The following is a 13459-nucleotide window of genomic DNA, read 5'->3' as shown; positions in this document are numbered from 1 at the left end:
GATGAAGGTGTATTAGCAGAGTACACAACAATCTCATTGCTCAGCAGTGGTTCCAAAGGTGCCTGTCTCCTGCCTATGGGCAGCTGAAGAAACGGCGAAGTGCCAGAAACTAAGTTCATCTCCATTTCTGCCATCCATCAACCAATCAGCTGTGGGCTGCTCACCAGGTAGCTTCTTCTCTAACTGCTGCTCATCCTCTGAAGCTGGCTCCTCAGGCAACCTCTGGTCCACAGATGAAGAGCTTATGACGGACATCCCACTGCCGGAGCGAACCCTTCTGCAGAAAGAAAGGAAGGACAGGAAGGGCTGACTAGAGCACACCCTGGAGCAGGTGTCAGTGAGAGTGAGAAAAAGCAGAGATTTGGTTTTCTCTAAGTTATAAAGGTTTTCAAACGGTTTCAAAAGGTTTTAAATGCCATCAGATTCCGAGTGCCAAACTTACTCACGATGTGGGTCATCGTTAGAGATGTAATTCAGTGGTGGCACATGCCTGGATGTACACGATCCTGGGGTCTCCAAACCATCGCGGTCCCCATTTAGAATTGCCACGAGTTAGAACAACCCATAAGGGCTGAATTTGTAACCATGCAGTAAGTAAGTGTTGGTGGCTATTACCATTACTCTTGGAAGTAATTCTCAGCTTCCCCAAGGAAGGCAACAGTGCAGCTAACTGGAATTAACACTTTTCCCTTTAGAAACCCTACTTTAGTACCCTACACACAAAATATATTTATGATTCTGAAAACAAATCGACTCATTTATTAATAAATGTCATATTAAACCCTCAACCTTTGTCTTTTAAAACAACCTTTCAGCCAGGTGATGGTGGCGCAAGCCTTTAATGCCAGAACTCAGAAGGCAGAGGCAGGTGGATTTCTGAGAGTTCAAGGCCAGCCTGGTCTCCAGAGTGAATTCTAGGACAGCCAAGGCTATAGAGTGAGATCCTGACAAAAAACCAAAACGAATCTCTCTTCTTTTTAATGCTTTTTAAAAAACATCATCTTGAGATGTTTCTCTCATGGGTTCCTAGAGCTGAGGGGTTTGCTGCCTGCTGCTTTCTCCCTGTGTATTCCCTACCTTGCTCCCAGTACGACACAGAAGCAGATACTGATGGCTCTGTGGCTCTTCATTTTAGAACTGTACCCAAGTCTCTCCTGAGATCTGAGGACTCTGAATATAAGTGTAGATTTTACTTGTCTTTTGTTCAGTAAATGGACCATTGTGGGATGCCGTGTTCACACATGACAGGTGCGAGTGGGGATGTCAATCCCAGCAGGCTTCTCCTGACTACATCTCGTAAGCACTCTTGACATCTCTACTGAGTATGCTTCAGAAATTACCTTCCTGATTATAATTTCTACATTGCCAGCATTTTGTTTCCTCTTGAATGTGCGTGATTGGCAGGTGTGACCTCTGATTTCGGACATGCCCCCCTGTTTGTTCTCTTTCACCGTGTGAGTATAATTTCTGAGGAGCTTCAGTGATAGATGGGCACAAAAACGGATAACCCTGGACTTTTTTTTTTTGTTTGTTTTTTGTTTTTGTTTTTCGAGACAGGGTTTCTCTGTGGTTTTGGAGCCTGTCCCGGAACTAGCTCTTGTAGACCAGGCTGGTCTCAAACTCACAGAGATCCGCCTGCCTCTGCCTCCCAAGTGCTGGGATTAAAGGCATGCACCACCACCGCCGGGCCAAACCCTGGACTTTTACTTGATGCTTTTACTAGAAGGAATGTGGAAGTGCTTAGGAGAATGGATCAGGACCAGGGCCAGCACTGACCTAAAGGCTCTTCTTTCAGACAGTTCATCTTCAAGCCAGGAAAGGGAAACAGCCAAGCTTGGAATCCATGCAAATTCCTTCAGGAATCAAATGTTACTTACCTAAAGGAAGGAGGAATGTATTCTGGAGGCAGAACAAGTGGCAGGGGTTGGCCAGACATGGCAACATCAATTAGGTGCATAGCCAGGATAAATTCTTCTGCTGTGAGTTTTCCATCTTGATCAATGTCAGAAAGATTCCTAATTCAAAAAATTCACGCAATCCAGTTCAGGAAAATGCATGCTTCTTCCTGTTCACCAGTGATCTGAAATCCTACTTCCTGACTCTGCTCCTACGCCGACAGTCCACACAGCCAGAACTGTCTTCAGCATCCAACAAATGCTAACCATGCCCATGACGATCCCTTTAGTCCTTGAAGGCATTTAAAGTGCATTGTTCTCAAGTTCTTGTATGTTAACATGCTATGTGCTAGACAAAGGACTGACAAAGGGTAACACAGCAGATTATTTTAAGGTTTGTAAGCTACACCAGCCCTGTTTGCCCATGATGAAAACCACTGACAATATGTAAACAAATGGGCGTGCCCACATTCACAATAAAACCACCTACAAAAATGGGTGCAGGTCACACCCCAGCACTGGCCATTCACTCATTTATGAATTGATCTTCGTGTCTCCAGTCCCCCTCTAGAATTGGGACATGTCTCCCTCCGCATTCTAGCACTCCAATTCCCATCAGGCTTGTGATGAACTTGCTCCAACAGCTAATTCCAGTAAAGAGCGGATTCTTCCAGACAAGAGAAGGAGACGAGAGAGCACACATTTGTTCACAAAGTCACGTTTGTCAGCTACTATCGCTAAGGTGAAATTTCCACAAGGGAACAGTGTCCCCTGTAGAGGGCAATCATGCACATACATCTCTGACACAATGGTCAGTGACAGAGCTACCACAGTGGTATGAGAGGCCGGGACCAGCCGAGTGCCCACATTTCCTGTAGCTCACTTCTTCTCCCTGCCCGGCCCATGGGTCTGTTCCCTGTTCTATTTCTCCCCTCTTTCGATGATGTTCATCCTTTAAATGGAGCAGAAAGCCACAAATCCACCTGTCACCTTCTTTATATGCTGCACTCTCAGCTACTCCAAGGTAAATCGAACTAAAAAGTATTAAAACTCTTCCCCTTCACCCATAAACTGGCTAAATAAGGGCCACAAAAATGAAAGCATCTTTTTAGTGCAAAGAAGGAAAATTCAGCATTCTAAGAGAGGCCTCCAATGTCCTAGGGTGTAAGTCATCAATGAAAAGCATGAGGGGTAGGACAGGAGCCAAATAAACGTCAATTGAGCTCCACAGATGTTACATCTTAGATCTGTTTCAGAGGGTCCTGGGGTGCCAGCTGTACACAGACTTCAAGGCTGAACGTGCTATATAGAAACTACTTCCTACTCAACAGCACAGGGAGGAGGAGAGGGGAGCATTAGTGCACTAGAGCTTCACCCCTGGTCGAGCAGCCATATCAAGAGCTGGCAAGACTTGCCACATAAGAAGTGGACACCAGGTCTAGTTCCAGGTAGCTATCAACACACAACTTGAAGAGACAAGCTGCGGGGGGGGGGGGGGGGGGGGCTAGAGGGAAGGAGGGAGGGGGAAGGATGGAAGGAAAGGAAAGAGAAAAGAGCAGCTGGGCTACGCTCATCAAGCGCTATTGAAGATCATTATGCACTAACAGGAACATCCTGCAGCTCTCAAAGACAGGACACAGTAACATCTCTAATGTAGTCCTACCCCAAAGAGCAAAAATCAAAGTAGAACCAGATAAGGTCTATACCCAGGACTGAGCAGTCTCTCAAGAGGCACATGCTAACATCTGGAGACATCTGGGCTCTCAGAACTGAGGCCAGAGATGTTACAATGCACGGGGAAGCCCCAAATGAAGAAATGCTGCCCCCAAAAGCCACAGTGCTAAAACTGAAAAGCCTTGTTCTAGATGTAATTATCATTTCACAGGAAATACAGAAACAAATTAAGTGCCACCAGAGGAACACAGCAAAGTCAAGCCATTAGGGAACTATTCAATAAACTACCTCATTTGTATTTGGAGAGACTTGGGGAGCAAACAGAGAACAAGAAAGGGTAATGTAGAGATTAGAGGTATATATATCAATTAATGAGCTGGAGAGATGGCTTAGTGGTTAAGAAAGCTTGCAGCTCTTGCAGAGGATCCAGGTTTGGTTCCCAGCACCACAGAGTGGAGCTCCCTACCATTTCTAACTCTGCCCTCCAAGGGCACTGGGCACGCACATGGTATAGAGACATATGTGTAGGCAAAACACACAAATACATAAAATAAAATAATCTTTAAAAGAAATTTAAATTGATCAATGAAATATTACATAGGTTTGTTTCACTCCATTGCATAAATAAAACTATACAAAGCACTAGCTGATGGAAGGCATTTGAGGATTAGCTCATTAATTTGATATAAATGACTACTAGGTGAAGCAAACTATTGGCATTGTGGTTAAAGTTAAAGAAATAAATTTAAATATTTAAGGCAAGACAGTGAGAGACTTGGCTTAAAGTCATGGGGGAAAAGAAACATGGCCTTGGGTTAGGAGTTGTTAGGCTGTCTTGAGTTCTTAGGGCTCACTGTGCTAATATCCCTGTCCTTGTAGTAAGAACAGCAATTTTCGCAGCTTACTAAAAACTACACATACTTCATTCTCTCTAAATAAGGATGTGAACCAGAATCCCGAGGAAAAAACCACCCTAAGTAAGTTTCAACTTTATACAAACCAAGGAACTTGTACTTCCTTACCATATTGAAGCCAGCTGAGCCTGGGGTAAACTTGATTGCATAAGAATAGTTCTTGCCTGGGGACCTAAGCAGAAACCAGAGAAAACACATAAGGATGAATCACCAAACAGTCCCTGCACATGGAGGCCAGAGGCTGCACACGGGTTCTATGCGGTCTCGTGCAATCACCACTGCACCCAGTGTGTGCTCGCTCCAGCAAAAGGGAAGAAACAGAAAACACAGGATGACCAGTGAGGAGCGAGGACGTAAAAGACTGGAGCTTCAAATTTAGCCTGCCCTCTTAGCCAGATCATCCTTTTGCATTGGGATTTTATTTATAAATGGAGACATAAGAACTGTAAACTGACATCTTCTGCCACAGCTACCACCCGCTGGTCTCACCATGATCACCATTACATAAATTAGGGAAAAGACTTAGAGGAAGATGAGGCCTTTACACACAGCCCTTCTAACGCCATCACTACATACACCCTACCACACACACGCTAAGGATGTGAGTGATTAAAGGTCCCACAAAAGTTATTAGAATCTCAACTTTTCTTTCAAAATCAGTTTTATGTTGTTCATATCATGATAAATATCTTCATTTCTGGCACGAAAAAGCTTTAGTTATGAGATAAAAACAGCAACTGCAGATTTCAAGCAGTGTCGGGGGAGGCAAATATGTAGTCCCAGGAATACCCATGGACCAAGAAACTGCGACGATTCCTTACCCCTGCACAAACTTCAGATTCCATTATTTACTTCCGAAAGTCTCCGAATTGTGAAACACAGAAGCGGTGTGTTCTTGCACAGCCAGGAGCAGACACCATGAGTTCTAGCACAATGACTTCCCAAAATGAAGGGAAAAGTATGAACAGGCAAGCGGCTGCAGGCTCTTTACTGGCTTGGTCTATCCTCTGCTGAGGGAAGCAGCTCCTCACTCAGGGACTTGCTCATTTCCAGGGACCCATGAGCACATCCATGACCCACTGGAAAGAGCCCTAACAATGAGTTTAGCACCCATGTGATGTACAGGTGACAGTTACCATGTCTATTACTGCCAATGTTTTAGCTTTTATTTACATATAACATATTGGCAAAAAGTATACATTAATGCACACGTGTAAACACATACAATGTATACATTTTCTTAGAATTCATTTTCTTTTTACTTACTGGGGGGAGGGGTTCAAGACAGGGTCTCTCTGTGTAACCCTGGCTGTCCTGGAACTCATTCTGTAGTTCAGGCTGGCCTTACTCACAGAGACCTGCCTGCCTCTGCCTCTGCGGCCTCAGCTCTACAAAGGAGTGCAGTCCCTTTCTCTTTGAAAAGCATGGTATAACATACACATCAAATCACGTGAGAGGAAAGGGGCATGCGTTAGGGAGCTGCATCACCAGGATACTCACAGGTAAGTAAGGTCCATTCTAAATGGACTAGCTAGCGTCCCAGCACACTTTAGAATTTGAAACCAGACTTAGAAAATCAGAATTTGATGACATCTTTAACGACTGCACAAGGGTCTTGCTTGAAGATGAAATTTATACCCGAAAGGCTTGCCATGAAACTAAAGCAGACTGCGGCTGGGAATCGCACTAACCACGGACATCTGCTGCAGGCTGTGGCATGGGTGAGTTAGGCTGTAGGCTATGTACAACTCTGGGGAGGGTAAAAGTGACGACACACAGGGAGAGAAAATGATGGTACCAGGCATCATCTGTAGTGAGTCTTTTTCTGTCCCACCAGCCAGCTCCCAAGTAACGACATGGAGACTTATCATTAATTATGAAAGCTTGGCCTATAGCCTTGGCTTGTTCCTAACTAGTTCTGATAAGTTAACCCATTTGTACTGATCTACATTCTGCCATGTGGCATTACCTCTCTTCCATCTTGCACCTCCTGTTTTCTCTCTGTATCTCCTGGTCTCCGCCTTTCTTTTTCACAGAGTCCTCATTGTCCCTGGAAGTTCTACCTAACCTCTTCCTGCCTAGCTATTGGCCATTCAGCTCTTTATTAAACCAATCACAGTGACGCATCTTCACACAGTATCCAGACATCCCACAGCACAAGCATGACCTAGCTTCTCTATGTCACATCACTGCAACCTTTGTGCTTTAACTGGTATGTAAACCAGGCCATCGCAACCGCCAGGCTGACAACCACTGAACTAGCTAAGAAGCTGTAGGTGAGCAGAGTATGAAATGACTGCTTTCCTGGGCCTCTGTGCTGGGCTCTCTGGATGTACCTTTTTCTTTCTGCTGAACAGACAGCTGATTTGGGGATTTCAAGTGCTCAGAACTATTTCCACAGTTCTCATCAAGAGGCTGACTTTATCATGGCTAGCCTGGTCTACAGAGCGAATTCCAGGACAGACAGGAAAACACACAGAGAAACCCTGCCTCAAAAAACAAAACCAGTAACAACAAAAGAGGATGACTTTCCTGGTTCATCCAGCTCGCCATCAGCTCCACTTCCACTAATTGTCTGATTTAACCTAGAAACACCCTATAGAGCCCTCAGAAACATCATTTACTGCCATTTTAAAACATACTACAGCACTTTTCATTTCTTATTTTGTAATGACTGCACAATGGTCTGGCTCATAGATAAAATTTACACCTTAAATACTTGCTGAGCAAACTAGAATACTCCAAATCTTACTTTTTGTCCCATATATTAAAGGTTCTAAATTCAAGTGTCTAAATCATTTCATCAAGATATAAGTTCTACTTTTATCATTCATAAAAAATTTTCCCAACATGAAAGAATTTCTAACCAATTCACAACAAAATTATGAATTAGCTTACAACAAATACCAACAATTTCTAAAGAAACTGAGTGCGTCTAGAGTGCTGTGTCAAACACACCTGATCAAAATGATACTGTGGAGTATTTCCTCAGTGTCTGCACAGGCTAGTGTGGGTCTTCTGGCTGGTTTGTTTGTTTGTTTTTTGAAGCAAACATATCACAGAAATTCTCTTGCCTCTGCTTCTTGCGTGCTGGGATTAAAGGTGTGTGCCACCACTGCCTGAAAAGTGGGGTTTTTAAAAACACTACCTAAAAATACTGAGAGCTGCTGCTTTGGAAAAAGTGTGGAATGACAAGTGTTTACTTTTTGCCCCTTGAGGTGAATGAGGTGACTGCTGAGGTCTACCATGGAGACAGGGTTCAAGAACAGAGCAGAATGAAGGCCTTCTCCAGTCTTCCCTTTACACAGAGCCCAATTCCTCATCTGGAAGTAAAGTATAACCATAAGCAATAGCAAAGCAACGTGTGAAGAACCAGAACTTTAAAGAGTTCTGTCTTACGATCGAGCCGAGAACCCGCACAGGACGAGCTGCACCCCCAATACCAGCTTGCCGTCTGTGTAAAGAAGCTGTGTATGGTAAGGACAGTAACTTCTCACTCATCCCAAGAGCTGAACAACACCTTTCTGATCACCCTCGTGCCAAAGCCTACCACAGCTGTGTCTTAGTAAAATGCCAGAGGGACGGGTGTGCCTGAGTTCTGGGTAAGGGTTTGCCCAGTCAACTCCCGCGTGTCCCTTTCACACTCGCCTTCTAAAGACTGCGCTTTCTCTGTAACATCCCAACTGGTGGCTGTTAGTTCTTAAAACGTCACAATAAAGGCTTGGGATGGTGCCTCAAATGCTTCTCTACACTTCTGATCTGGATAACAGAATCAATACGCTTTAGAAAACCCACTGAGATCCTAGAAATTAATCCTTCCCCTTCCATGAGCACAAGCCGATCATGACAGCTCAGAGTCCCTTCATCCCACAGCTCTGCCCTGCATCCAGCCTCTGCCTGACCTGAACAGGCAGCTATAAAGGTGCTTGCTCCTCAGAAGCTGAGCGACTTTGCTCACAGCAGGATCTTCACTCATGTCCCACTTCTCTAATGAGTGGTTTTCAACGTGCAAGCAGGTTCCTGTTCTGTGATCCATTTTACCACCAGGCAAGAGGGTGAAGACCAGAGGCGGAGGAGAACAGGGTAAGCATGGACAGAGGTATCGGTAACAGAGACAATGGAAACCCTACTCAGAAATAAGGAAAGAGAGGAGACATTTGGAAAGGACTTTCCATATTTAAATCAGTGACTGCATTTTGACAATGAATGTAGGTTTGTAAATACCTGTTAAGTGTCCACTCATAGTTTTGTCGTGGCTGTTGAATAACTGCCTGTATTTCAGTCTCGAAGACTGAGGCACGGCCCATTCTGCTGCTGGAGGGGCACTGTAGGAAGAGGAAGGAGAGAGTGACATAGCGTGAGGCGCAGCTCACCAAGGCTCAAGAACTTGTCTAAGCACCGCAGGTTAGCAAGTGCTCCCTCACAGTGCTGTTGGCGTCAATCCGGGCCCTGTAGAGGCAAAGGCCCCAGCACCTGGCCACACTCAGCACTTCCACAAAAGTTACAGATGTCTGTCAAAAGAGGGGAATTGGGGCTGGAGCGATGGCTCAGCAGAAGAGTGCCTGCTTCCAGAGGACCCGGGTTCAGTTCCCAGCATCCATGTCATGGAGCTCACAGTGCTTGTGACCCAGCTCAGGGGCTCCAACACCCCCTTCTATCTTCTGACACACATGGCATACATACACACTTAGAAAGAAATCTTTAAAGAACTAACTAAACTAACTGGCTTTTTTTAAATATGAAGAAAAACAGATCAAGTGACTATTTCATATGCTACATACAATTTAATAATCTAAATATTCCTGTAATATATGAAAATATACCAGGAACTGAGATATTATATACTATCCAGATTTTCCAAAGGATTCATGAATTCTTTCTTTAGTTAAAAAGCAATGCTGGCAACTGCCTTTTAAAAATTACACTACAGAGCCGGGCAGTGGTGGCGCATACCTTTAATCCCAGCACTAGGGAGGCAGAGGCAGGCGATCTCTGTGAGTTCAAGGCCAGCCTGGTCTATAAGAGCTAGTTCCAGGACAGGAACCAAAAAAAGCTACAGAGAAACCCTGTCTTGAAAATCAAAAAATAAATAAACAAATAAATAAACAAACAAATAAATAAATTACACTTTCTACAACAAACATGTTGTAGATATCTAACTTTCTACAACAAACATGGACTCATTTCTTTTTTGTTTTTAAATTTATTTATTTATTTATTTATTGAGGTGTGCGTACACACGTGTGTATGTAAGAGAGAGAGAGTGCACACATGCCACGCGTGTGCAGGAGTTGAACCCAGGTCCTCAGTTTTGGAGGCAAGCACTCTCACCCACTGAGCCATCTTACAGTCCCTAAGCCCACTTCTTAATGAAGGAAACTATTTCCTGCTGGGAGGCTTAAATTCCTAGCAAATGGGAAACCTCCCAGGGAGGAAACAAGATATGTCCAGGGTCCTGGCAAATCAGTGGAGCAGTCATGGACAAAGCTCCACTTTCTTGACTGTAACCCAACACTGGTGTCTCCCTGCCAACGTGCTAGCATGCTGGCCTGAGAAGCCCTGCTGACAGTGAGTCTGGGTAAGATGCTCCGGCAATTCCTTCTGCAGATGCACGGCCCACACAAGCACCACACCGACACCGTCTGTAAGACCCAGGGTCTGAGTGCGATCACTGAACTGCAATGGAGACAGAAGGGTGGCATTGCGTGTGCAGGGCAGGTGACAAGGAAGGCTCCACAGCAATCTCCTTCCCTTCCTACAGAGATTCACACACACCACACCAAGATTTTAACCACACACTGAAGCTTTTATTTACTAACAAGTGTGGTGTTCACAGACTAACGTACTAGCAAAGGTCTCAAGAGTCAACTACCCACACTTGAGAAGTGACAAATCCGCCTTCTTGAATTCCTCTAAGTCTCTTAATGGAAACACTTACCACCGGGGGTTCTGCTGTGAGTACTTCTGCAACGCGTCTCTCATTCTGTCTAACAGTTTGCTGATTCCAGCTCCTGCCTATTTATTAAAGGGAACTATCTTGCTCCTGCACTGCAAAGATAAAGGGTGCTGCACACAGACGCTCGCCCAGATTATACTTATCAGCTTTCTACTACATTCCTGAGAGTTTAAGCAAACTAACAACTTAATCAGCATGTTACGTAAAAGGTAGCTCCATCACAAAAAGTTACAACTTCACATCACGGAAAACCAACCATCAAAAAGCACTATTTGCTGACCATCAGTAAGAGGCATCCAAATGGTATAAAGCAATTTTAAGGCAGAATTTAAAACCATGTAAGAAAAGTTAAAAACACCAACGTCAGTCTGAGATAGAGAAGAAATTTAATATGAATACGAGGTTAAATCTCAGCCATAGGAAAAAAAGAGGTGGTAAAAGAAACATATACAAAATAATATGAAACTATGGTTGGCCACATATAAGCAAAGAAATTGTACAGTCTCTCAAAACTCAGCCACATATATAATTATTATGAACACTAGTATAAATTATTCATTTTATTAAAATTGGTGTTTACTACTGCTCTACTACTAAGCCAGACAGATTATGACAGTATTAAAAGCAAGCTCAACTTTAGTTCAAATCTCATAAAAAATTAATAAACTTTTCAATGATTAATACAAAATCATGAATTGGCTCTCCTAGCTCCCCAGAGTCTGTCTCTTCGCTGGTGCTGGTGGTGAACACTGCTCCTTGGATGTGCTAGGTAAGCTCTCTCTACCACGGAGCAGCACATCCAACCTGTACTACTGCATTTTTGTTGAAAAGAAAAATTAGGAAAATGGCATGTGCTTGATTTTTCATCTCAGTAGTAAACAAATTGTAAATTCTAATAAAGACACTATTAGCATTGTAATTAAACAAGGAAGAGACACTCAGTGGTTTAAAACACTTGCTGCTCTGGTAAAAAAATGCAGATTCAATTTCCAGCACCCATGATGGTTCACAGCCCTATGCAACTTCAGTTCCAGAGGATCCAATAGTCTTGACTAACCTCGGTAGGCACCAGGCATGTGGTGCACATACATACATACATACAGGTACATACATGCAGGCAAAACATCAAACCCATAAAGTAAATATTAAAAAAAATAACATGAACAAAATTCGTTTAAAGGGAATTAAATAGTGCCTTAACTAACTTTTCCATTAAAAACAAGCACTCTTACCTGGCTACATCGAATGATTGTGCCTTCTGTAATTTAGTGTTTAACTGAGACCCTGGACCAGATCTGCTGAAGGAAGAACTCTTTGGCAATGTGGCTGCTGTAAATATTATAAATAAAATATGTAATAAAATACTGAATATTTTAAGTCTATAAAATAAGAAATTTTTCTTATTTAAAACATCTAAAGCAATGACAATCCTCCTCTTTCTCCAGTGTAGAGCCACAGCCCTTTACTGTCTCCTGCCTAGACGCACTTGTCCTAGAGAACCCCAGACTGAGCTGTAATGCTGACATCCATAGAACTCTGCTCTCTATTGAACATTTAGTATCACATTTTGTAGGTACTGTTCCAAGTCATTGAAGTAACAACTTAAATATATAAGATGGCACTTTCTTACCATCAAGGGAGTTAAATTATTAGTTCCAGATGTAACAGCCAAGAAGTCCCAGGCTACCCAGTCTTGCCCAGAGAACTGTGGGAGGGGCAGATTTGTGTGTGATTCTCATTTGATCTGATGAGACCCTAACAAGCCCCCCACCCTTCAGTCTTGTCTAGTGTCTTGGAACACTTGCCAGAGCACAAAAGCAAACAAGACAGAGCGTGCGGATTCACAATCCCACTGCAGCAGCCACCACGCGAAGGCTGCACAGGACTAAGCTAACAGAGGCTCAGTAGACGCTACTCTCCTCTTCATAAGTGCAGGTCGCCTCAGGTGCAGCAACAGCAACACAAACATAAAGTCAAAACATACGCTGCTTACACTGCTGAATCTCCTCAGATATCCCAAACAGCTTTTTATAAGATTCCCAAATTGCTATAAATTCATTACGATTTGTTAGGCCAAGGCTATCTATATCTACACTTCATGCTTTCTTTTAATTATAGGAAAAGTCTTTGAATAACGTCTCAAAGTGAAATTAAACCAAGAACAAAAATAATTACATCCTTTCCTCCAGTTAAGTGTTTAACACTGTGATCTTAATATACTCGGGCATTTAATTGACTTTTTCCCCATTCTGCCCTGTCCATTCTGCTTGTTCAAAACTCACAATGCTCACTTTTTCTCACCATGGAATTCTAGTCAAAGGATGGGCTTGTGTATTAGCTGCTCACAGCAGTTAAAGAACAGAAGTAACCGATACATGAAAACACAAAATGTTTAGACACTGCTCAGACTCTATTGTCCATGAAAGGAAATCATGCACTTGGCTTTCACTGTTGGGCTCCTCTTTGTCTACAGAAGTACCCAAGTTCTGCAATAACTTTCCCTTCTTCTGCTCTTAGCATGCACCATGTCATATACTGGGAGGAATGAGAATCAAATAGAAGAACTACAATCCCTTTCTCTGTAACAAAGTATCATTTAGATATAACTAGGGAGTAACGAGATATCTAACAAGAAAGAGCAGCAAAATGTAAGTGGTAGCAACAGGTCTACTGGAGGCACGTACCGGGATGAGCAAATGCAGGCAGAGGCTGGATGACGGGAGGTGTCCCGTTGGCCAGGGGAGGCACTGCTGCTGGAGGAACAGAAGATACTAAGGGTGGAGACATTCCCACAACGGGGATGGAGCCCATTGGCACCGGAGCAACAGCTGTAAGTGGCGGCATGCTACCAATTCCTCCCATACCTAGAAAAAAAAAGTCCACGCGAAACTCAGTCACGAGGTACCACTCAGCAACATTTAGCCTAGTACTACCGGGGGGAGGGGGGAAGGAATCCTGGTCGCAGATGCAATATATCCCTACATAGAACAGTTCCAGGGTGGAGAGGACAGCTCGCGGTA

General features: G+C 43.6%; 1 protein-coding gene across 8 annotated transcripts in view; it reads right to left on the bottom strand.

Annotated features, from left to right (window-relative positions):
* Itsn1 (intersectin 1) overlaps positions 1-13459 on the bottom strand; it is a 183453-nt gene that overhangs the window by 92894 nt on the left and 77100 nt on the right. For all 8 annotated transcript variants that reach the window (XM_075960103.1, XM_075960055.1, XM_075960085.1 and 5 more), the window contains exons 6-11: positions 13124-13303; positions 11672-11768; positions 8708-8808; positions 4592-4655; positions 1878-2015; positions 165-277 (exon numbers count right to left, since the gene is read on the bottom strand). In XM_075960103.1, coding sequence (XP_075816218.1) covers positions 165-277; positions 1878-2015; positions 4592-4655; positions 8708-8808; positions 11672-11768; positions 13124-13303 — 693 coding nt within the window. The remainder of the gene's footprint in view (positions 1-164; positions 278-1877; positions 2016-4591; positions 4656-8707; positions 8809-11671; positions 11769-13123; positions 13304-13459) is intronic.

This window comes from Microtus pennsylvanicus, chromosome 1 (genome assembly GCF_037038515.1).
Source record: "Microtus pennsylvanicus isolate mMicPen1 chromosome 1, mMicPen1.hap1, whole genome shotgun sequence".
NCBI classification, from domain to species: Eukaryota; Metazoa; Chordata; class Mammalia; order Rodentia; family Cricetidae; genus Microtus; species Microtus pennsylvanicus.
This window is presented reverse-complemented; position numbering and strand designations above follow the sequence as displayed.